This window comes from Scyliorhinus torazame, chromosome 7 (genome assembly GCF_047496885.1).
Source record: "Scyliorhinus torazame isolate Kashiwa2021f chromosome 7, sScyTor2.1, whole genome shotgun sequence".
Taxonomy (NCBI): Eukaryota; Metazoa; Chordata; class Chondrichthyes; order Carcharhiniformes; family Scyliorhinidae; genus Scyliorhinus; species Scyliorhinus torazame.
Window position 1 is genome coordinate 117177963 of NC_092713.1, and position 25196 is coordinate 117203158.

General features: G+C 46.7%; 1 protein-coding gene across 4 annotated transcripts in view; it reads right to left on the minus strand.

Moving 5' to 3' along the window:
• keap1b (kelch-like ECH-associated protein 1b) overlaps positions 1-25196 on the minus strand; it is an 83540-nt gene that overhangs the window by 24647 nt on the left and 33697 nt on the right. For all 4 annotated transcript variants that reach the window (XM_072511349.1, XM_072511351.1, XM_072511350.1 and 1 more), the window contains exon 2: positions 1171-1861. In XM_072511349.1, coding sequence (XP_072367450.1) covers positions 1171-1717 — 547 coding nt within the window. In that variant the 5' untranslated portion in view covers positions 1718-1861. The remainder of the gene's footprint in view (positions 1-1170; positions 1862-25196) is intronic.

Sequence of the window (25196 nt, forward strand, 5' to 3'; positions counted from 1 at the left end):
GAGGTGGCGATTTTTGGGGTGTCGGAAGACCTGGGAATCCAGGAGGAGAAAGAGGTAGATGTTCTGGCCTTTGCTTCCCTGGTAGCTCGGAGACGGAAACTGCTAGCTTGGAGTTACTCAAGGCCCCCGAAGTCGGAGACCTGGTTAACCGACATGGCGAGCTTTCTCGGCCTAGAGAAGATTAAGTTCGCCTTGAGAGGGTCATTGTTAGGGTTAGGCCTGGAGGTGACAACCATTCATCGACTTCTTCGCGGATAATTAATCGTCAGCGGCGGGGGGCGGGATTAGGGCAGCGTAGAATAGGGGGTCAAATAGGCGGGTCCTGGAGAGATGGGAATCGGTGTTTGCACTATATTTATTGTTCTTTGTACATTGTTTTTATACTGTTGCTGTTTGTAATGCCAAAAATACCTCATTAAAATTGTTTGTTTAAAAAAAAAGAATATGTTTGGAATAAAATTTCTTTCAAAAAAAATTGAAAACTTACAAGTTAGACAGATCATTGGAGTCTGAAACACTCACAATGACCACAATAAAAGATAACAGAAACCTGTAACTGCATCTCCCAAAAGGTTGTTTTGTGTCAATTGACATTTTCAAGACCGATTGTTTTTAGGAAAGAGGGTGGCACGGTGGCAAGCACCGCTGCCTCACGGCACCAAGGATCTGGGTTCGATCCCAGCCACGGGTCACTGGCCGTGTGGAGTTTGCACATTATCCCCGTGTCTGTGTGGGTCTCTTCCCAAAGATATGCAGGGTGTACTGGCCGTGCTAAATTGCCCCTTATTTAGAAAAAAATTCTTAAAAAAGGAAAGGGTTGCAGGGGACATGGAAAAATCTGGGTAAATGAAATCGAGGTACAAGTTAACCATGATTTAATTGAATGGCAGGATTTTAAATTTTCTTTTCCTGCTCCCATGTTCCAAAGAGCAACCTATAGGGGCTGGTTTAGCACAGGGCTAAATCGCTGGCTTTGAAAGCAGACCAAGGCAGGCCAGCAGCACGGTTCAATTCCCGTACCAGTCTCCCCGAACAGGCGCTGGAATGTGGCGACTAGGGGCTTTTCACAGTAACTTCATTTGAAGCCTACTTGTGACAATAAGCGATTTTCATTTCATTATAAGTTTCAATAGCCATCTAAAATTAAGGAGAATAAACTATGATTTGTACCTACCTCACTGAAGTGCAGGTATATATACTCTCTGGCCTTTTTACTCAACTCTTGGCAGCCAATTTCCTCAGCAAAGGAGGCGATACCAATGGCATTACTGGGATCCAATTGCTCCACTAGAAATTTGCAGCATGCTTTAACGACACTATCTATCTGGTACATCACTGCTCCATTCATGACATGCAGCACGCATTTCTCTCCCACTGTAATACTAGCAGTGTAGGCAAATTCGATCAAACGTTGCATTACTTTCGGGTGAACACCCACAATAGGTATAACTTCCATTCCACACTCTTTCAAACCATTGGTAAACATGGCCTTGAAAACAGGGCTGCAGGATGCAAGCACAATTTTGTGTGCAACAAACTCCTCCTCCGCGGCATTGTGCTTCACCTGGAGTGTCACGTCACAGAGTTGCTTGTTTAAGCGTATCTCATTCATTATTTTAAAAGCTTCCACTGTGTGGTTTTCTAGTGTGTAACTGAAGTAGCGACTTGCATTCTGTGATGGCATCACTTCCGCCGGGCATCCAGTTGTCATCGACATTTCTCCACAGTCAGCGTGCACAGGTCATTGCTTCTCAGGAAAAGATGCTGAAATCAGCTGCACTGTGTAATGGGTACATTTCACATCCGTTCAGGTTGGGTCCATTCTCAACTCTGTTTGAGAATAAGTCACTTTCTTGGGCATCTTAGGGAAGAGAAAATATGATAATTAATATTATGAGTAAGAGAATGCCATTAGGTTATTTAACTAGATTAACTTACCTACCCATCGTAGCACACACCTCAATCTCTTTTTATCCATGAAGCCTACACTTTCACCTCAATGATCTTGCCTGTAAATCACAGCTGGGTTATTCTTTGAAAACAAAAAAGGACCATCTAACTGCTACTTACTTCTAGTTTAAGTATTAAACTTTCCCCATTGGAGTTTAAATATGTTGCAATAATTTAATTTTCCCAAATTCTTCCTTGTTTAAAATTCTGAAAAACATATTCTTGCTCCCATTTGTTTCATTCAGTAATAATACCCTTCCTAGAATTAGATCACGTTTCATTCGACACAAGACTCAATTAGCAGCTTCCCAATTCCTCGGGGTAAAGGCACCAAGGAAACTGGCCACTGGAAATCCAGATTGTTCCAGCGTTGATTTCCAATCGGTGTTGCTTTAGCTGATTGTGTTGGCCTTATATTCTCCTTTGTACAGTAGTTCTAGTGACCCCTGTGTTTGGGCCAAGCATTTTATGTTCAAGTATGTGTCAATACTGCCCAATGTCTAGCTTCAACATAATGTAATCCCTTCTGATTTGAACTGGGTGTTGTGTCTTTTTGTAAAGTATTTTTATTGAAACATTTTCCATTATAAACAAATAATATAAAGCAGTTAGTCCAAGTTACAATGCAAAAAGAATGCAATAAACAATGAAGAACCCCAATTAACTTAACCAACTCCCTTAACAACTGTCGGTAACCAACTCTTTAAAAAAGCAAATTAATGGCTGCTATCTTAGGTAGAACCCTTCTCCCGACCCCCTAATGGTGTATTTGACCTTTTCCAAATGTAAAAATAACAAGGTCACCCAACCAAGCCAAGGCACTGGGCGAAGCGGAAGATCTCCATCTAAGCAGAACTCGTCTCCGGGCTATTAACGAGGCAAAGGCAAGGACATCCACCTTCAGCCCCCATCTGCAGCACCAGCAAGTCTGATACCCTGAAACCGGCCATCAATGGACATGGCTGCAGATCGGCATTAAGTCTCTCTGACATGGTGCTGAAGGAGACCCCAGAAGCTCATTAACCTGGGACAAGGCCAGAACAAATGAGTGTGGCTAGCCGGCCCCTCGAGAACAACACACACACACACACACCTGTCCTCCACTGCAGAGAAAAAAGGTTTACCCTCGCCTTTGTCAGATGAGCCCTGTGCATCACCTTGAATTGGATCAGGCTAGGCTGAGTGCAAGATGATGTGGATTTGACCCTGAGAAGAGCCTCGCTCCATATCTCATCATCTAGAATAGGACCCAATTCACCCTCCCATCTCACCTTCGCCTCATCCAATGCAGCCAACTCCGCTAATAGCATCTGGCCACAAATACATAAAATGCTTCCCGCACCAGGGCCGGCCGAGGTCAAATTCCTCTTCAACAGGAAGGAGGGTGGTGCCAACGGAAAAGAGGGAAAAGCCTTACGTAAAAAATCGTGAATCTGAAAATATCTAAACAGATTGGAGCTGAGAGTTCGACATTTTTCAGACAGCTCTTTAAAGCTGGCAAACCTTCCCTCCATGAACAAGTCCCGAAATCTCTCCAAACCCTTACACGACCTAAACATAGAGTCTAAACATGCTGGCAAAAAATGGCGATTACTGCAGATCGGGGCCAGTGAGGGCGATGGTTAGCACTTTTACCTCGCAGCATTGAGCACCCGGGTTTGATCCCGGCCCCGGATCACTGTCCATGCGGAGTTTGCATATTCGCCATGTCTGCGTGGATCTCACCCCAACAACCCCAAGATGTGTAGTGTAGGTGGATTGGCCATGCTAATTTTCCCCTTAATTGCAACAAAAATAATTGGGTACTCTAAATTTATTTTAAAAAAGATAGGGGCCAGCAAAAGATATTGGGTTAACTTTAAAATGCTCTCTGAACTGCTTCCAGGTTCTCAGGGTGGACACCACTACCAGATTAGAGTAAATATTGCAGGTTTGCGTGGGTTTCGCCCCGCAACCCAAAAAATGTGGGGGCTAGGTGGATTGGCCACAATAAATTGCCCCTTAATTGGAAAAATGAATTGGGTACTCTAAATTTAAAAAAAAGTAAATATTGCAGGAGATAAAGGCAACGATGCAATCACTAATGCCCAGAGGCTGGAACACCTACGAGAACTCACCTTCATTTGCCCCCATATGGAACCCAGATCACTAATCAAAAAGGCCAGCACGTTGGCACAGTGGTTAGCACTGCTCCTGACAGCTCCAGGGATCCGGGTTCAATTCTGGCCGCGGGTGACTATCTGTGTGAAATCTGCACTTCCAGGGTCTGCGTGGGTTTCCTCCGGGTGCTCCGGTTTCTTCCCACAGTCCAAAGATGTGCAGGTTAGGTGGATTGGTCATGATAAATTGCCTGAGTATCCAAAAGGGTTGGTGGGGTCACTGGGTTATGGGGATAGGGTGGAGGATGGAGGCGTGGGCTTATGTAGGGTGCTCTTTCCAAGGACCAGTGCAGACTCGATGGGCCTAATGGCCTTATTCTGGACTGTAGATTCTATGATCTAAACCACCCCAGTACATTCTCAATATTGGCTGCCCAATAATGAAATCACAAATTGGATAAAGCCAAGCCTCCTGACCATCTATCTCTCTAGAATAACGCCTTAAGGATCCTTGGGATCTTACCCATCCAAATGAAAGAGGACATTAATTTGTTAATTCTGACAAAGAACACCTGGGGAGAAAAATGGAAAGACACTGAAAAAGAAATTAAAATCTCGGGAGCACATTAATTGTAATAGTCTGAACCCTGCTCGACAAGGACAAGGGGTGGTTATCCCACTTCTGGAAGTAAAATTTGACCCCATTGATCAGACTAGTATAATTCAATTTATGAAGCGAGGCCCAATAGTGGGCCACACAGATATTGAAAGCTCGATGGGCTCCCCTCCCCAGGGTGTTAACCAGGAGTTATTCGCTCTTATCCAAATTCAACATATAGCCAGAGAAGGAGCCAACAATCCTAAGTAGCTTCATTATCTCATCCATAGTGGATACTGGGTTCATAATATAAAGAAGCAGAACCATCTCTGTACAAGGACATCCTATGCTCCATCCATCCCTGATTTATCCCCCTCCACTTGCTGGAAGTCCTCAGCGCTACGGCAAGAGGTTCTATTGCTAAAGTAAATAGGAATGGAGACAATGGACATCATTGCCTCATGCCCCTCCCTGTTCAGTGGGAAGTAGCCAGAGTTCAAAGCCTTTGTGTATAGCGAAGGGAACCCTATAAAGTAATCAAATCCAGGATATAAACTTTTGCCCAAATGCAAACCTCCCAAGAATCTCAAGAGAGATACCCCACTCCCCCCTATCCAATGCTTTTTCTGCGTCCAGGGAAACAACAGTCGTACATTGGCCAACCCATGGCAACGCTTGCCTGGTCTTCTGAGATCACCTCTGCGAGACAGGACTCCAACTGCAGTGCCAACACTTTTACGAGTAACTTTGTGTCCACATTCAAAAGTGAAATAGGTCGATACGACCCACATTCCGTAGGGTCCTTGTCCTTAAAGGTCAGGGAAATAGAGGCCTGCGCAACGGGCAATGAACCCCGGAACAAGGGGTCATTAAACATATCTAGAATTAATTGTTCCGCAAACTCCTTATAAAATTCAATGGGGAAAGGCATCAGGACCAGGAGCTTTACCCTTCGGCATCAACCCAATACCTTTATGAATTTCTTTTGGGCCCAATGGGGATTTCAACACTTCCCCACCTCATCCGCTCCACCACTGGATGGGTAACCCATCCAAAAAATCCATCATGGCCGAACTCTTCGCCGGGGGCTCCGAACTATAGATATCCTGATAAAATGTTTCAAAAACTGTATTGACCTCAAGTGGGGCGGAAACCAGACTGCCACTCGAGCCCCTTATCTGTGCAATCTCCCGAGAAGCTGCCAGCCGCCTCAGCTGGGAGCTAAAAGATGACTGACCTTTTCCCTCGAACGTCGCAGCTGGCCCAGCGCCCGTGTCTGCAGCTTTTTCCTGTTTTCCAGCAACTCTGGGGTTGGGGCAAGTGAGTATTGATGTTCCACCTCAAGGATGGAGTCCACCAACCTCTGCCGCTACACCCTCACAGTCCTTTCCATTTGCGCTTTGTAGGAAATTATCTCCCCTTGATAACCACCTTAAGGGCTTCCCACATCATAGAAGGCAAGATAAACTCACTTTTATGAAATTTAATATGTTCCCCAATGACGGTGGACATACTTTCGCAAAATCCCTTGTCTGCTAACTATGCATATCCAGGAGCTGGATGAGGGCCTGTGGAGGAACTGGATGAGGGCCTGTGGGCTGATGCCCTGGGCAGGGTTAATTCCTCCTCGTCTTGCGCCAGGCTCAGCTTGGTCCAGTTTAAAGTGGTTCACAGGGTGCATATGACAGGGGCGAGGATGTGTAAGTTTTTTGGGGTCGAGGACAGGTGTGTGATGTGTTCGGGGAGCCCAGCAAACCACGCCCATATGTTCTGGGCATGTCCGGCGTTTGCGGGGTTTTTGGGGGGCTTCGCAAAGGTCATGTCCAAGGTCTTGGACACTCGGGTAAAACCGAGCTGGGGGATAACAATATTTGGGGTGTCAGACGAGCTGGGAGTGCAGGAGCTGAAAGAGGCCGGAGTTCTGGCCTTTGCCTCTTTGGTAGTCCAGAGAAGGATCTTACTACTGTGGAGGGACGCGAAGCCCCCAAGCGTGGAGGCTTGGATCAATGACATGGCAGGGTTCATCAAGTTGGAGAGGATAAAGTTTGCCTTGCGAGGGTCTGTGCAGGGGTTCTCCGGGCGATTGCAACAGTTCCTTGACTTTCTCGCGGCGTGTTAGGTGGAGGTCAATAGCAGCTGTTTTGGCTTATGTAAGGGGCGTTTGCCCCATTTTGTTCTTAATTTGTTAAATCGTTTAAGGGTTAGAGGATTAAGTTGCTTTACTTGTTGGCGTATTGCTCTTTTTATTTTTCTTTTGTATATTTTCTTTCCTTTTTGGAGTGTTTTGTAAAAATTATTGAAAAACTTTGAATAAACATATTTTTAAAAAAACTATGCCGTATCCAATCTCCATGGTGGATGTTGGGAAGGACCTGAACTCCCGGCTCGTCTGACACCCCAAATATTGCTATCTCCCAGCTCGGTTTTACCAGAGTATACAAGACCTTGGACATAGCCTTTGCGAAGCCCCCCCAAAACCCCGCAAATGCCGGACACGCCCAGAACATATGGGCGTGGTTTGCTGGGCTCCCCGAACACATTACACACCTGTCCTCTACCTCGGCCAAATCAACAAATTGTGGGGCATGGTCAGAAATCACTCGCCGAGTAACCCACCCTCTCCACCGAAGGGAGGAGAGACGTACCTCTCACAAAAATGTCAATATGTGAGTACACCTGGTGGACATGGGAGAAGAAATAAAAATCTTCATCAACCAGATGCAAAAAAATGGCACGGATCTGCCCACCTCTCTTCTCCTCCCCACCCCCCTCTCCACTCCCCAATCTGCTTGATGAAACCCAACAATGCCTTTGCCTCCCCACCAAGATTAGCTGATGCAAATTCAAATCAGGGATGGATGCTAGTAGCTTGATAATAAAACCCATATCGTCCCTGTTTGGAGTACAGATATTAACCAGGACCACTGAGGTCCCTGCCAGAGACCCATAATAACACATCTATCATTGGGGTCTGCCAAGATAATAGCAGCAGAAAATTTAACCTTTTTATTAATTAAAATTGCTGCGCCCTACCATCAAAATCAGAATGAAAAACTTGTCCCACCCATCACTTCCGCAACCTGGTGGGCAGCATGGTAGCACAGTGGTTAGCACAGTTGCTTCACAACCCCAGGGTCTCGGGTTCGATTCCTAGCTTGAGTCACTGTCTGTGCGGAGTCTGCACGCTCTCCCAGTGTGTGCATGGGTTTCCTCCGGGTGCTCCGGTTTCCTCCCACAGTCCAAAGATGTGCATGTTAGATGGATTGGCCATGATAAATTGCCCTTAGGTTAGGTGGAGTTACTGGTTTACAGGGCTAGGGTGGAAGTGTGGGCTTAAGTGGGGTGCTCTTTCTAAGAGCTGGTGCAGACTCAATGGGCCGAATGGCCTCCTTCCGCACATAAATCCTTCATAGAATCATAGAATTTACAGTGCAGAAGGAGGCCATTTGGCTCATCGAGTCTGCCCCAGCCCTTGGAAAGAGCACCCCACTCAAGCACACGCCTTCTCCACCCCATCCCCTTAACCCAGTAACCCCAATTAAACTATCTGGACACTAAAGGGAAAATTACCATGGCCAATCCACCTAACCCGCACATCTTTGGACTCTGGGAGGAACCGGAACACCCGGAGGAAACCCACACACACATGGGGAGAATGTGCAGACTCCACACAGACAGTGACCCAAGCCGGGAATCGAACCTGGGACCCTGGAGCTGTGAAACAACTGTGCTAACCACTGTGCTACCCCCACATCTGGTCTCTGATCCGGCATGGAGTCTCCTGCAGAAACACCACATTAGCATTCAAACTTTTATGGTGAGCAAATACCCTCGACCCTTTTACTGGGCCATTCAACCCCCTGACATTCTGGGTGACCAAGTGAATTGGGGGCCTCCCGCCTCCCCTCTCCCCTCTAATCTGGAGTCAGCCATTTTCACCAAGAGGGATTGTCCAACAGTTCCATTGCAAATACAGCAAACAGGCCCATCCAAGATGGCCTCCAAACCCACTAACAAGAATAAACAAAGAAAAATCTGCAGTCACCGTCAACAAACTACCCCTCCTCCCACTCCCTCGAACAATACCAGACCCAAATATACATACATAAAACAGTAAGACAAACAAAATCCACTAAAACCTACTTCTAATAAACCTAACCCCGAACAGAACAAAAACACTAAGCTCAGTATCTAAATATAATGAGCCGTAATGACCCCTACCACACCACTCCCATGAGCTAATGCTTCAGCTAGCAGGGCAGCTCCCCCCAAGAGTGAAGAAAAATGCTAACTGAAAAAAAGATACAAAGTATAAAAACCACTTAAAATATAGTACTCCAACAGGGAGCTATACATTTTCACAACAGTTATAACAATTAGATCAAAGTCCCCCATAGAATAAAATCGCCCCACCTAAGTCGAACTTGCAAAACATTCAACCCACACAAGAGTACAGAATTGCAAATACGAACAAGGAACCTCAACGATTCCCCATATCCACCTCCAACACCTCAAAATCAACCCACAACCAGCACATGTTCCTTTTTTTGTGCATCGGTGCATCAAAGAAAAGTCTTTCCCCTTGAAAGGTCACTCTTAGCCACAACTGGTACACCACCCAAAACGGACTCCACTTTTACACAGGACGGCTTTGGCTTGTTGAATGCTGCCCGCTTCTTTGCTCCCACATCCTGATAAAGCCCGATGGGGTGGCCTTCCCATTTGTAATTGTGATGCTCCTTTGCCATTCTCAGGACCCGCCCCTTTCCCTAAAAGCTGCGAAGTTTCGCAGCAAATGCTCGCGGTGGTTCACCAGCCCAGAGTGCCTGGTGGGCTTGATCCAGCTCGAGGGGGAATGCAAGTCCACCCCCCTCCCCCCTACCATCTTCCCAAACACCTTCGCAAAATACTCTTGTGGGATTTGTGCCTTCCATCCCTTCTAGCAACCCCACAACACAGATATTTTGCCCCTTTGAACGATTCTCTATAACATTCACTTTGGCCATTGGCGCTTTATTTGCCTCAGTCAGAGACATTCCCGCTTCCAGAGGGACAATCTTGTCACTATGCTTCGAAAGAGACACCTCTACATCATGTATCTTGTCACCATGCGCTTCTACAGTCTCATTGGTCTTCTCCAACACCAACTGAATGGGAGCCAGGGCCTCTTCCATCAACTTGCGGAGGTCCTCCGACACTACCTGCCTTTGCTTCTTAACTTCTGCTGCCAGGATGCTGGAAAGCATCTCGGCCGCTAATGGAGTGGAGAAGCTGCCTGTGCCATTTTCTCCACCGACGAGCCCCGAGAAGCCTCCGATTCAGTCAATGAAATTCTGCTTTCAGGCTATTTCACCCTGGTCTTTTGGGGAATTTCCTCTATGTAGGCATCTTATTCCAGTACACGAGTGGGTTTTTAAAAACCAAAATACCCCCAGAAACTGGGCAAAAAGGGCTCAAATAAAAAGTCCACTAGCGAGAGCAATCTTGTGCACGTCCCCCCCTCCCCCCCCCAACCCCAACATAACGCCATCGGAAGTCTGGGTGTTGTGACTTTCATATGGGTCAGCATGAGCTTCTACAATCTGGCAGACTTTAAGATTGGTGAGATGAGGCTCAATGTGAATCACTGGACTGCCTTATTTTGCACAATTAATCATTGTATGGAATCCCTGTCAATCTTAGTTCTCTCCCCCTCCAAAAATGAAGAAATAATAAATTAGACCCCCTTCTATCCTTTACTCCGACTTATTTACTTGCTTTTTTCTATGTAATTTCCAGCTAGAATATGGACCTTCTGTATTTCAGATTCCAATGCTAGGCCCACATATTGTACAGCCTCTGGTTTAAAATATGATTGACTACACAAGGGTCTCTTCCATAAACCCAAGGTATTCACAGGGAATGAAAGAGTGAGGCAGGAGAGGGCACGGGCTCTTCTTGTTGAGGCACTCACCAGTAGGTCTGGCAATCTAACAACCTCTCGCACTTCCAAAACTACACTGTCAACAGGTTCACATGAATAAAATGTTTCAATATAATGGGAAAGGTTGGGAGTTCAAACCCAACTTCAAAGACTCGAGAACAGAAAATATTCTGCATTTTCTGTTTCAGGTGCCATCATTCAGGTAGATTGTTAAACAAAGGCCTCATCTGCTTCTTTGGGTGGATAGAAAATATTTCATGGCATCAGAGGAGTTTTCACAGTGACCTTGGTCAACATTTATTCCTCACTAAAAATAAATTATTAAAGCATTTATCTCATTGTGATTTGAGACACATCGCTGTGTGAATATTGGTGGCTGTATTTCCCTAAATTACAAGTCATTCTCTTAGGCAGCCCCTCAGGATTGATGATGACTTGCTTCCAATTCCAGTTTGATAGGTTTTGAGATGACCATTAAGTCAAATGTACAACCTGCAGCCTCTGCCACATGTGGGCAGATCGGTTGTTTGCGGACTTGTGTGCTCCCTTTGACAGCTCGACTTCTGCATGTTCCTGATGTGTTTGGTCACAAGCCAGGGTTTCCCTTGAGTCGGTGGGTATGCTTAACCTCTTCAGCGATGCTTTGAGGGCATTCAGGAGGACAACGGAAACATTTTAGGGAAGTCTCTTGCCACGTTAGAAGTCAAACAATTGTTTCAGGAGTTTGGTTTCAGGCATACGAAAGACATTCCTGTTCAGGACTGTTTTTGAGTGATTTGTGCCTCTGCGCTGGGCAAATTAGCTTGGGAGTGCACGCTACTGCTACAATGCCACTCTTGCCATTGGATTTGGAAGATCTTTTGAAGACACTGCTGGTGGTACTTCTCCAGTGCTTACAAGTGGTTCAAGTCAGGTGTGCAGGGTGAACCAGGAGCATAGTCTTGGGTTTGAGAGTCTGGTACTCAAAACGCTCTTTCTTTAGTTGCTAAAATCGAGCTGGTATATTGGAGGTGATATTGAATTTTGTCTGTGTTTGCTTTCGTTGAGGAGGCTCCCAAAATACAGAAATAGTCCACATTTGCCAGGTTATCATTGTTAATCTTAAAACGACTGCTGGAGGTATTTTGCTGTGGGAGCTGGCTGAAAGAGGACCTTAGTTTTGCAGGCATTTAGTGAAAGACCCATTTTACCCTTGTGCTGCAGAGGAGTCATAAATTACCTCAAGCTCAGTTTCTGAGTGAGTGAGCACACACATGGTGTCATTTGCACACTGGAACTATAGGACTGAAGTAACCCCACATCAGAGATACTTCATCGGCTGTAAACATTTTTGAGATTTCCTGTTGTTTAGTTCAGTCAGAGATGGAATAAAAAGATTGCATAATGTTCCCCAGCTGCTGTAGTTTACAGTAGGCATCGATGCCTCACCAACACATCAAAGTTCCTTCTCTTCCATGTGCTGCCACCTAGGGTTTTCTTTTTAATTCACGGTTTTAAAACACAACGCATTACCTTCAATGATCAAGACTCAAAGATTTGACAGGATGTTATACACAGCCTTTTCAGTCTGTTCCTTTCATTGCTAGATGATGGACCCTGTGTGTACAAATCGAGAACACAAAAATGGAAAAGATACGAGAGAGCAGTTGCCTTCCATAGCTCAGTTAAAAAAATAAAATCAGTGCTGCTAGAGGGCGAAAGGGAAGGAAGAAAACATGAAAAATACTATTTTGTTTACTGATGGAGGACAAGTATATCTTTTTCAGAGAAGATGTCATCTAAAAAATGTGTCCTAGGTTAGAAACCATAGAAAAGTTGCAGCATAGAAAGAGGCCATTAAGCCCATTGTATCCAAGCTGGCTGAATAAAACTAGCCTTCCACTCTAATCCCAACTTCCAGCACCCATCAGTAGCCATGTACCTTCTAAATGAGTTGAGGGTTTCTGCCTCAACCACCATTATGGCAGCACAATCCAGACACCCAACACCCTCTGGGTGAAAACTTTTCCCTCAAAACCCTCGGGTTCAATCACCTTAAATCTGTGCGCTCTGACCTCTTTGCTAGGGGAAACAAGACCCCGGTTTACTTTATCTAAGGCCCCCATAACTTTGTGCACCTCAATCAAGTCACTCCTCAGGTTCCTCTGTTGCTTGCCAAGGAATGATTCCATGAAGAAAGAACAGTTTCCATAAAGATTACAAGGAAGCAAATAAACACTGTAATGAATGAATTGGCTCATGGATGGAGGCCTCTAATGGTGCAGTTTTTAACTTGGAGGGAAACAACTGCAGTCTTGCTCCCTTAACTAAATATTAGGAAACTGCATTCCTAACCTTTGTGGAAAAGTGAAATTTCCCCTTTAAGCTCCCTCAACAATTCAGTATAGGAGCGACACAGGGTACTTTAGTGAGTCGTGACCTGAAACATCTAACACTTGGATCCAGTTTGGACTGCTAGCCATACCAGGATGGGGCTAACATAATGAGCCTCAGTGTTCCCAATTCAGGGAAAGAGGGGATTGGGAAGCCCATGATTTATATAGTCTTTCCTACGTACATAAAAGATCACATTAGGGTTAGACATTCTTAACCGTTGAATGCCTTACCCATGTTCATAATGATCTTCTGAGGAAAGGACCGAAATGTTATTGAGAGTTGAGGAATGAAGTCACAGCATGAGTCAGCATCTTCAGTAAAGGAGGAAACATTTTCTCTCAGAATAATGCAGCATGCCACTGAGCCACATAGACCAGGAAAACACCAGGTTTATGCTCATTACCAACAAGCTATTTACCATTAAACAATGTGATACTGGAGTTTGATCATATCCTCAAATATTCATCACAAACAAGAACTTGATCGGATATATTCCCTTGTTTAATCCAAGATGTGAAGCTATTACAGCACTGATTGCTTCAACTGAGCAACTAGCTTCAACACAAGAGTTGGACCTAATCCATGTCACTCAGTAACACACCATGTGTTGTATTTATCAATGAATCACTGGGAGCCTTAAAACAATTTTTTCCATTTGAATTTATTCACTTTAGCAAGTGCTTTTGTACAACACTAAATTGGAATGCTAGGGTTACTGCAATACTAAATGTTTATGGCAATCTATCCTAGATATTAGTGAACACTGTTATTGTACACATTGAATCCCATTTCAGGCAAAACAAAAATTGATCTCGGATACCGACATAGATTCTACGTTAAATGGGCTTGATGTACCACAACCACAAGATAATTGATGTAGGAAGTGGAAGCAATACATTGGCAAAGGAGAAAGTGGTGCAGACAAGTGAGGAAGGAAGGAGGCACGAGTACAAGGGACCTGAGAGTCAAAAAATGCAGAATTGTCTTTAAGTCGATGGGGTGGAAGAAAAATAAATCTACAGGGAATCCTAATCATGATTGGTCTGCTGAAAAATAAGCATGTACAATCAGGTCAGAAAGGGACGGGGATGTGGAGGCATAATTGGATGCACACGGATGCTAATTATACTTATCCCAGAAGTAATAATCGATATCAAAGAGCCTTTTCCCAGTTTTAACATCTCTCATCTTAATGTATACAAAGAGACCAAGTCAATTTTTTCACCTGCTGATAGATGTTTTTTCCTCTCATTTACAGATGTTTGTCCTGAAATTCCATCGCCTGAGGAATGCAACCCGTTTACCAGTGTTTACACCTGCTACCAAGTTATTATTCCCCATTTAAACAATGGTCCTATGTGACTGCACACCAGAGTTCTCCTGTTCGAACAGTAGCATGTACATATGTGACAACAGTATTCAAGGCTCCTTTGTCTCAAGGGTAAATTGGACAGGTACAAATGTCAATTCTCTCCTGCTATGGGAGTAGCATGCATACATGACAAATACACACCAGCATTGCTCCAACTCGAGGAACAGATTCAAAATATTTACACATTGTCAGTTTAATTACTTCTATTAGTTTACAGCAGTGCTTATGTCCTCAGACATATGAGAAATGTAATTGCAAGCGCATCCTGTTCTTCAATGCGGCATCGTCAGGGGAAATATAACGGCAGTAATGAGGAAGCTGGGACTTCCAATATGAATTGATAGGTACTATTGGCGCTCTGCACAGAAGTTACAAGGGTGTCCAATTTTTTGGAACTGGATCAACGTGCCACAACGACAGTTATGTAAAGTACATTTATCCAATAACTTTTATTGAATAGTGTAAAATAAGCCTCTGGCTATCACCCCTTCAGCCACTGGAAACAGTTTCTCTTTATTTACGTTGTCAAAACTCATGATTATAAACACCTCAATCAAATCTCCGTTAAGCTTTCTCCACTCTCAAGATGAACAATGTTATTCTTCCAGTCTATCCGTCACCCCGGAACTATTTTAATAAATCTTTTCTGAATCCTCCCCAAATCATTCAGATCGTGCCTAAACCGTGGTGGTGGTGCTCCAGCTGCAGCGAACGAATGTTTTTAGATTTAGCATAATTTCCTCGCATTTGTATTCTTATGTCTAAATTTATAAAGCTCAAAGTCCCATATGTTTTATTAAAGGTTTTGTCAAGCTTCCTGACACATTCAAAGATTTGTGCACAAACATCCCCGGGTGTCTCTTTTCTTGCACCACCTTTAGAAATTTAGCATTTTTCATCTCACACTTTTCTGCTTTGAATTTCATCTGCCACATGTCCATCCATTGCACCAGCCTGCCTATGTCCACTAGAAATCTACTACCATCTACTTCACTCTGTATTACACTGCCAAATTCTGTCTCATCTGCAGATATTGAAATTGTGTCTTATATCCCAAACTCCAAGCCATTAATAGGTGTCAAAAACAGCAGCAATCATTCTATTGCATACTGCTAACTCCACCATGTACCTTCCTCCAGTCTGAAAATGTATCTTTAGGGCTGCAGGGTTATGCAGTGGTTAGCATTGGGACTGCAGTGCTGAGGACCTGGGTTTGAATCCCGGCCCTGGGTCACTGTCAGTGTGCAGTTTGCACATTCTCCCTGCGTCTGCGTGGGTTTCACCCCCACAACCCAAAGATGTGCAGGTTAGGTGGATTGGCCACGCTAAATTGCCCCTTAAAATTGGAGAAAAAAAAAAAAAATTGGGTACTCTAAATTTATGGGGAAAAAAATGTACCTTCTTCCAGTCTGAAAAATAGCCAGCCATTCACAACTCTTGTTTTCTACCCCATAGCCAATTTTGTGTATTTGCTGCTATCGTCCCTTTCAAATCTGCTAACAAGTCTATTCTGTGATATTTACCAAACACTCTTTCAAAGTCCACATATACACAACATCTGCACTGCCCTCATCCACTTTATCTACCTCAATAACTTAATTATGACGACGAGATCGACAGCGACAGCTTCCACAGCATCAGTGTTTGGAAAAAATTGACATTTGCAATTTAAAAAAAAGTCCCAATGACAACACAGAATTTTTATGATAAAAGTTCTCCTGCAAATTACTCTTTAGAAGCAGTTCCAGGTCAACCTTGAGCCACATTTTGTTCAATCACTTCTGGCAGTTATACTAAAAAATTGAACAGATGGAATCGTAGACTAACACAGAGCTGAAGGAGGCCATTTGGCCCATCAATTCTGCACCGACCTCAAAGAAAGCACCCTCCCCAGAACCATACCCCCAACCTATCCCCGTAACACAGTAACCCCACCATAACCTTTGGACACAAAGGGGAAATTTTAGCATTGCCAATCCAACTAACCTGCACAGCTTTGGACTGTGGGAGGAAACCTGAGCACCCAGAGGAAACCCACGTAGACATGGAGAGAATGTGCAAACTCCACAGACAGTCACCCAAGGATGTTGCAGAAATAAACAGCATAAGGTTGTCAGTTAAGAAAGCAAGAAAACGGGAATTGGACTTCCGGTTGCGGCGATGACCAGCTAAGCCACACGTTTTGGCACCTCCTGTTTCAACGGACTTTTGGGCTCTTATCGGGAGCCCCAACGGAAATTTTTTACGGCCAAACCCAGTGTGAGGCGACAAAGGAAGGAGTCCCCCCCGGGTGTGGATGGAAAGAAGCGATAGTAGTGGCCAGATTGCGGAGGATCCTCTGGAGCAACGGCAGATAAGAGAAGGGAGAAGCAAGATGGCGGCTGAGGGAGCCCAGAAGGTATGGGGCCCGGAACAGCAGGAGTTCCTCCGACGATGTGTGGAGGAGCTCAAGAAGGAGGTGCTGGCGCCGATGTTGCTGGCGATTGAGGGATTGAAGGAGACGCAAACGACCCAGGCGATGGAGCTCCGTGGAGTGAAGGCAAAGGCAGCCGAGAATGAAGACGAGATACAGGGCTTGGTGGTGAAGACGGAGACGCACAAGGCACGACATAAGAGGTGCATAGAAAGGCTGGAAGCCCTGGAAAATAGCTCGAGGAGGAAGAATCTAAGGATTTTGGGTCTTCCCGAAGGGACAGAGGGAGCTGATGTTGGGGCGTATGTGAGTACGATGCTCCATACTTTAATGGGAGCTGAGGCCCCGACGGGCCCCCTGGAAGTGGAGGGAGCATACCGGGTCCTTGTGAGAAGACCAAAGGCAGGGGAAATACCGCGAGCAATAGTGGTGAGGTTCCACTGCTACAAGGACAGGGAGATGGTCCTGAGATGGGCGAAGAAGACACGGAGTAGCAGGTGGGAGAACGCGGTAATCCGCGTGTATCAAGATTGGAGTGCGGAGGTGGCGAGAAGGAGGGCGAGTTTCAATCGGGCCAAGGCGGTGCTCCACAGGAAGAAAGTAAAATTTGGAATGCTGCAGCCGGCAAGACTGTGGGTTACACACCAGGGCAAACACCACTACTTCGAGACGGCAGAGGAGGCGTGGACATTTATTCAAGAAGAGAAGTTGGACTAGATTTGAGGAATTGATGTTTGGAAAGAAGTAGCGAGGTGGTGGCAAAGAAATGCAAAGGGGGGAGAGGGGAGGGTTTATCTGTAAAAATGTTAGACGGGAGAATTCCTTCCCCCCCCCCCCCCCCCCCCCCCGAGGGGGGGGGGACACACAAAGAAATGTGGGCGCCGGTGGGGAAGGGAACAGGGAAGGGCAGAGGGAGCTGCGCCACGAGGGGCGGGGCCGAGAGGGAAGCGTGGGTTTTTTCCCCCCCGCGCTATGGAAATTGCAGCGGGAAAAGTGGGCGCAGGAAGGAAGGGGGCCAAACACGCAGGGAGGCCAAGGGTAAACGGGGGAAGCCGAGGTCATCCAGAGTTTGCTGACTCCCGGAAGCAATATGGGGGGAGCAATCAAGCTAGAAGGGAATCTAGCGGGGGGGGGGGGATTAACTGGGTTGCTGCTGCTGAGGGTAAGGGGGAGCTGATACGGGATGGGATGGTCGGGACGGGAGGGCGCCGTCTGGGGGACAAACGGGTGCGTGGGACCCGGGTGAGGAGCTGGTTTAAAAAAGGGGATGGCTAGGCGACGATGGGGGCAGGGGGGGCGGTGGTAAAGGGCCCCCCAACCCGGTTGATCACGTGGAACGTGAGAGGGCTGAATGGGCCGATTAAGAGGGCAAGGGTATTTGCGCACCTAAAGAGACTGAAGGCGGATGTGGTTATGGTTCAGGGGACGCACCTGAAATTGGCGGATCAGGTCAGATTAAGGAAAGGATGGGTGGGACAGGTATTCCACTCAGGCTTAGATACGAAAAATAGAGGGGTGGCAATACTGGTGGGGAAACAGGTATCGTTTGAGGCTAAGACCATAGTGGTGGACAGTGGGGGCAGGTACGTGATGGTAAATGGCAGATTGCAAGGTGAGGCGGTGGTGCTGGTGAACGTGTATGCCCCGAACTGGGATGACGCGGGTTTTTGAAGCGTATGTTGGGGCGCATCCCGGACCTAGAGATGGGAAATTTGGTAATGGGGGGGGGGGGGGGGGGGGACTTCAACACGGTGCTGGACCCAGGGCTGGATCGGTCCAGATCTAGGACCGGGAGGAGGCCGGCAGCGGCCAAGGTGCTCAAGGGGTTTATGGAGCAGATGGGAGGAGTAGATCCCTGGAGATTTGCTAGACCGAGGAGTAAAGAGTTTTCCTTCTTCTCCCACGTCCATAAAGTATACTCCCGGATAGACTTTTTTGTCCTAGGAAGGGCGCTGATCCCAAAAGTGGTAGGAACGGAATATTCGGCTATAGCCGTTTCAGATCACGCCCCACATTGGGTGGATCTGGATCTAGGAGAGGAGAAGGAGCAGCGCCCACTTTGGAGATTAGGCATGGGACTGTTGGCGGACGAGGGGGTATGTGGAAGGGTAAGGGGATATATTGAAAGATACTTAGAGGTCAATGATGATGGAGCGGTCCAGGTGGGAGTAGTATGGGAGGCGTTGAAGGCGGTGGTTAGGGGGGAGCTGATTTCCATAAGAGCCCACAGGGGGAAACAAGAGGGTAAAGAAAGGGAGAGACTGATTGGGGAGATTCTGAGGGTGGATAGGCAATATGCGGAGGCCCCGGATGAAGGGCTATACAGGGAAAGACGGAGACTACAGACGGAATTTGACCTGCTGACCACGGGTAAGGCGGAGACGCAGTGGAGGAAGGCACAGGGAATACAATACGAATATGGGGAAAAGGCGAGCCGATTGCTGGCCCAACAACTTAGGAAGAGGGGGGCGGCGAGAGAGATCGGAGGAGTTAGGGACGGGGAGGGAAGGCTGGAGCAGAGAGCAGGGAGGGTGAACGGGGTGTTTAAGTCATTTTATGAGAGGCTGTATAAGTCCCAACCCCCGGAGGGGAAAGAGGGAATGATACACTTCCTGGGCCAGCTGGAGTTCCCGAGGGTTGAGGAGCAGGAGGTGGCAGGTTTGGGAGCGCAGATTGAGGTGGAGGAGGTGATTAAAAGGAATTGGGAACATGCAGGCAGGAAAGGCCCCGGGACCAGATGGGTTCCCGGTGGAATTTTACAGGAAATATATGTGGACCTACTGGCCCCACTCCTGACGAGAACCTTCAATGAGGCTAAGGAAAGGGGGACACTACCCCCGACAATGTCGGAGGCGACGATATCGTTGATCCTGAAACGAGACAAAGACTCGCTGCAGTGCGGGTCATACAGGCCCATCTCCCTCCTAAATGTAGATGCCAAGTTACTAGCCAAAGCGATGGCGACAAGGATAGAGGACTGTGTCCCAGGGGTGGTACATGACGACCAGACAGGGTTTGTTAAAGGGAGGCAATTGAATGCCAATATACGAAGGTTGCTGGGGGTGATGATGATGCCCCCACTGGAGGGGGAGGCGGAGATAGTGGTGGCGATGGATGCAGAAAAGGCATTTGATAGAGTGGAGTGGGACTACCTGTGGGAGGTACTGAAGAGATTTGGATTTGGAGAGGGGTTCATCAGATGGGTTCAGCTCCTGTATGGGGCCCCGGTGGCAAGCATGGTCACAAACAGGCAACGATCCGACTATTTCCGATTACATAGGGGCACAAGACAGGGGTGCCCCCTGTCCCCGTTACTGTTCGCGTTGGCAATCGAGCCATTGGCCATAGCGCTGAGGGGCTCTAAGAAGTGGAAGGGAGTGCTCAGAGGGGGAGAGGAACATCGGGTGTCATTATATGCGGATGATTTGCTGCTATATGTGGCGGACCCAGTGGAGGGGATGCCAGAGACAATGCAGACACTCAGGGAGTTTGGAGAGTTCTCGGGATATAAATTGAATATGGGAAAGAGTGAACTTTTTGTGATGCACCCTGGGGAACAGGGCAGGGGGATAGACGATCTGCCGCTGAGGAGAGTAGCAAGGGATTTTCGATATCTAGGGATCCAGGTGGCCAGGAACTGGGGAACCTTGCATAAACTTAACTTGACGCGACTGGTAGAGCAGATGGAGGAGGACTTTAAGAGGTGGGACATGGTGCCCTTGTCATTGGCGGGCGGAGTACAGGCGGTTAAAATGGTGGTCATCCCGAGGTTTCTTTTCGTGTTTCAGTGCCTCCCCATACTGATTACAAAGGCCTTTTTCAAGAAAGTGGACAGGAGTATTATGCACTTTGTGTGGGCTGGAAAGACCCCGAGGGTAAAGAGGGGGTTCCTGCAGCGCAGTAGGGACAGAGGGGGACTGGCACTGCCGAGTCTGAGTGACTATTATTCGGCTGCCAACGTGTCCATGATATGTAAGTGGATGAGGTAAGAAGAAGGGGCGGCGTGGAAAAGGCTGGAGATGGCGTCCTGTAAGGGAACAAGTTTAAAAGCACTGGCGACGGCGCCGTTACCGTTCCCCCCGAAAAAATACACCACAAATCCAGTAGTGGGGGCGACTTTGAAGATTTGGGGGCAGTGGAGATGACATAGGGGAGTGACGGGTGCCTCGGTGTGGTCCCAGATAAGGAACAATCACAGGTTCGTCCCGGGGAGGATAGATGGGGGATTCCAATCTTGGCAGCGAGCAGGAATTGGGAAGTCGAAGGACTTGTTCTTGGCCGGGACGTTCGCGAGTTTGGGAGCATTGGTAGAAAAATACGGGTTGCCACCTGGGAATGCCTTCCAATATATGCAAGTGAGGGCATTTGCGAGGCAACAGGTGAGGGAATTTCCGCAGCTCCCGGTGCAAGGGATCCAGGACAGAGTGATTTCGGGGGCATGTGTCGGTGAAGGTAAAGTGTCCGATATATACTGGGAAACGAGAGACGAGGGGGAGACGATGGTAGAGGAGCTGAAGGGTAAATGGGAGAAGGAGCTGGGGGAAGAGATTGAGGAGGGGCTGTGGGCAGATGTCCTAAGTAGGGTAAATTCCTCGTCCTCGTGTGCCAGGCTTAGCCTGATCCAATTCAAGGTTCTACACAGGGCGCATATGACGGGAGCAAGGCTGAGTTGATTTTTTTGGAGTGGAGGATAGGTGCGGGAGGTGCACGGGAAACCCGGCGAACCACACTCGCATGTTTTGGTCATGTCCGGTATTGCATGGGTTCTAGGTGGGTGTGGCAAGAGTGATCTCAAAGGTGGTGGGGGTCCGGGTCGAACCGAGCTGGGGGTTGGCTATATTTGGGGTTGCAGAGGAGCCGGGAGTGCAGGAGGCGAGAGAGGCCGATGTTTTGGCCTTTGCGTCCCTAGTAGCCCGGCGAAGGATTCTACTTATGTGGAAAGAAGCCAAACCCCCGGGCGTGGAGGCCTGGATAAACGACATGGCAGGGTTCATGAAATGGGAGCGAATAAAATACGCACTAAGTGGTTCGGCTCAAGGGTTCACCAGGCGGTGGCAACCGTTCCTTGACTATCTCGCAGAGCTACAAGGGAAAACAGGAAAGACAGCAGCAGCAACCCGGGGCGGGGGGAAGCACATCAGCTTTGTGCTCTCTCGCAACAGGAATATAAAAGCAAAACTCTATCCAGCGCATACCTACCTATAAATACATATTAAAAACCTAAAAATTATTGTTCACTCTATTACGCTTAACATACCATAGTGAAATGTTAAAAGATAAATATCTTGTTCTCAATTTAATGGGTGCAGAAGAGGAACAATTACAAAGCTGATTATCTAAATCTCTGAATTTGAGCAATTCCACGGTGATTCCAATGAACTACAGTAATAGCTAGTTGTTTGAATCAGCTGTGGATTACTAAATCTAGTTAAGAGCATGCCTTACCTTTCATATATTGAAAACAATAGTTTCAACATGAAAGGTTTGCAGGGCTGCACGGTGGCACAGTGGCTAGCATTGCTGCCTCACGGCACCAAGAACCCAGGTTCGATGCCAGCCCACTGTCTGTGTGGAATTGCACATTCTCCCCATGTCTGCGTGGGTCTCATCCCCAAAACCCAAAGATATGCAGAGCAGGTGGATTGACCACGCTAAAATTGCCCCTTAATTGGAACAAAAGGATTGGGTACTCTAAATTTTTTTTTTTTTTTTAAAAGTGAAATATAGACTTTTTCCAGAAATACGCTTCCTACCACCAATTTATTCTTATTTGCACCAGTTAACCAGAAGGGAAGTCCATAAGACATAGGAGCGGAAGTAAGGCCATTCGGCCCATCGAGTCCACTCCACCATTCAATCATGGCTGATTTCAACTCCATTTACCCGCTCTCTCTCCATAGCCCTTAATTCCTCGAGAAATCAAGAATTTATCAACTTCTGTCTGAAAGACACTCAACGTCCCGGCCTCCACCGCCCTCTGTGGCAATGAATTCCACAGACCCACCACTCTCTGGCTGAAGAAATTTCTCCTCATCTCTGTTCTAAAGTGACTCCCTTTTATTCTAAGGCTGTGCCCCCGGGTCCTAGTCTCCCCTGCTAATGGAAACAACTTCCCTACATCCACCCTATCTAAGCCATTCATTATCTTGTAAGTTTCTATTAGATCTCCCCTCAACCTCCTAAACGCTAATGAATATAATCCCAGAATCCTCAGACGTTCATCGTATGTTAGGCCGACTATTCCTGGGATCATCCGTGTGAATCTCCGCTGGACCCGCTCCAGTGCCAGTATGTCCTTCCTGAGGTGTGGGGCCCAAAATTGCTCACAGTATTCTAAATGGGGCCTAACTAATGCTTTATAAAGCTTCAGAAGTACATCCCTGCTTTTATATTCCAAGCCTCTTGAGATGAATGACAACATTGCATTTGCTTTCTTAATTACGGACTCAACCTGCAAGTTTACCTTTAGAGAATCCTGGACTAGGACTCCCAAGTCCCTTTGCACTTCAGCATTATGAATTTTGACACAGTTTAGAAAATAGTCCACGCCTCTATTCTTTTTTCCAAAGTGCAAGACCTCGCACTTGCCCACATTGAATTTCATCAGCCATTTCTTAGACCACTCTCCTAAACGGTCTAAATCTTTCTGCAGCCTCCCCACCTCCTCCATACTACCTGCCCCTCCACCTATCTTTGTATCATCGGCAAACTTAGCCAGAATGCCATCAGTCCCGTCATCTAGATCGTTAATATATAAAGAGAACAGCTGTGGCCCCAACACTGAACCCTGCGGACACCACTCGTCACCGGTTGCTATTCCGAAAAAGAACCTTTTATCCCAACTCTCTGCCTTCTGCCTGACAGCCAATCGTCAATCCATGTTAGTACCTTGCCTCGAATACCATGGGCCCTTATTTTACTCAGCATTCTCCCGTGAGGCACCTTATCAAAGGCCTTTTGGAAGTCAAGATAGATAACATCCATTGGCTCTCCTTGGTCTAACCTAATGTTATCTCTTCAAAGAACTCTAACAGGTTTGTCAGGCACAACCTCCCCTTACTAAGTCCATGCTGACTTGGCCTAATCTGACCCTGCACTTCCAAGAATTTAGAAATCTCATCCTGGACAATGGATTCTAGAATCTTGCCAACAACCGAGGTTAGGCTAATTGGCCTATAATTTTCCATCTTTTTCCTTGTTCCCTTCTTGAACAGGGGGGTTACAACAGCGATTTTCCAATCCTCTGGGACTTTCCCTGACTCCAGTGACTTTTGAAAGATCATAACTAACGCCTCCACTATTTCTTCAGCTATCTCCTTTAGAACTCTCGGATGTAGCCCATCTGAGCCCGGAGATTTATCAATTTTTAGACCTCTTAGTTTCTCTAGCACTTTCTCCTTTGTGATGGCTACCATATTCAACTCTGCCCCTGACTCTCCGGAATTGTTGGGATATTACTCATGTCTTCTACTGTGAAGTCATCTCCACCAAATCTTTTCCAAGATCACTGGAAATATCTGGGTGAGTCAAGTTAGTAATAATAATCATAGTTACTGGTGCCATAAGTAGGCTTACATTAACACTGCAATGAAGTTACTGTGAAAAGCCCCCAGTCGCCACATTCCGGCGCCTGTTTGGGTACACGGAGGGAGAATTCAGAATATCCAATTCTAATAATAATAATAATAATAATAATAATAATAATAGTAATAATAATAGCTTGTCACAAGTAGGCTTCAATGAAGTTACTGTGAAAAGCCCCTAGTCTCACATTCCGGCACCTGTTCGGGGAGACTGGTATGGGAATTGAACCCGCGCTGCTGCCTTGTTCTGCATTACAAGCCAGCTATTTAGCCCAGTATGCTAAATCAGCCCCTAGCACGTCTTTCGGGACTTGTGGGAGGAAACCGGAGCATCCGGAGGAAACCCACGCAGACACAGGGAGAACCTGCAGACTCCACACAGACCATGACCCAAGCGGGAATCGAACCTGGGAATCTGCCGCTGTGAAGCAACAGAGCTAACCGCTGTGCTACCGTGTGAATGTTATCAGACTACTCAACCATGGCGGTCCATAGCTGAATCTGGTATCACTCTCGCTTCACATTTCCATGCATGCGGGAGTCATCAGAATCAGGAGCTGGGACACTTGCTGACTTTTCCTATCCTTCACCTACGGGCCAATCTTTGGGTCACTTCAACAGATTCAGTACAGAGGAGGGATTGAGCCAGCACTATACGGGGGGCTGAATTTAGCCTGTTGGGTAGCTGGAAGACTGCTTCTAACATGTAGTATTATGACATTAGACCTCAGAATAATCAGGATGGATTTGGAATTAAAAGCAGCATTAAGATCAATAATTACAAAGTAAGGCAATCACCCAGGGATTATTTGCCAAAGTGACCATTCTTCATTTAACCTTATCTAGTGTCTCATCGACAGTTGATGGGGGATTGTGGTGGGG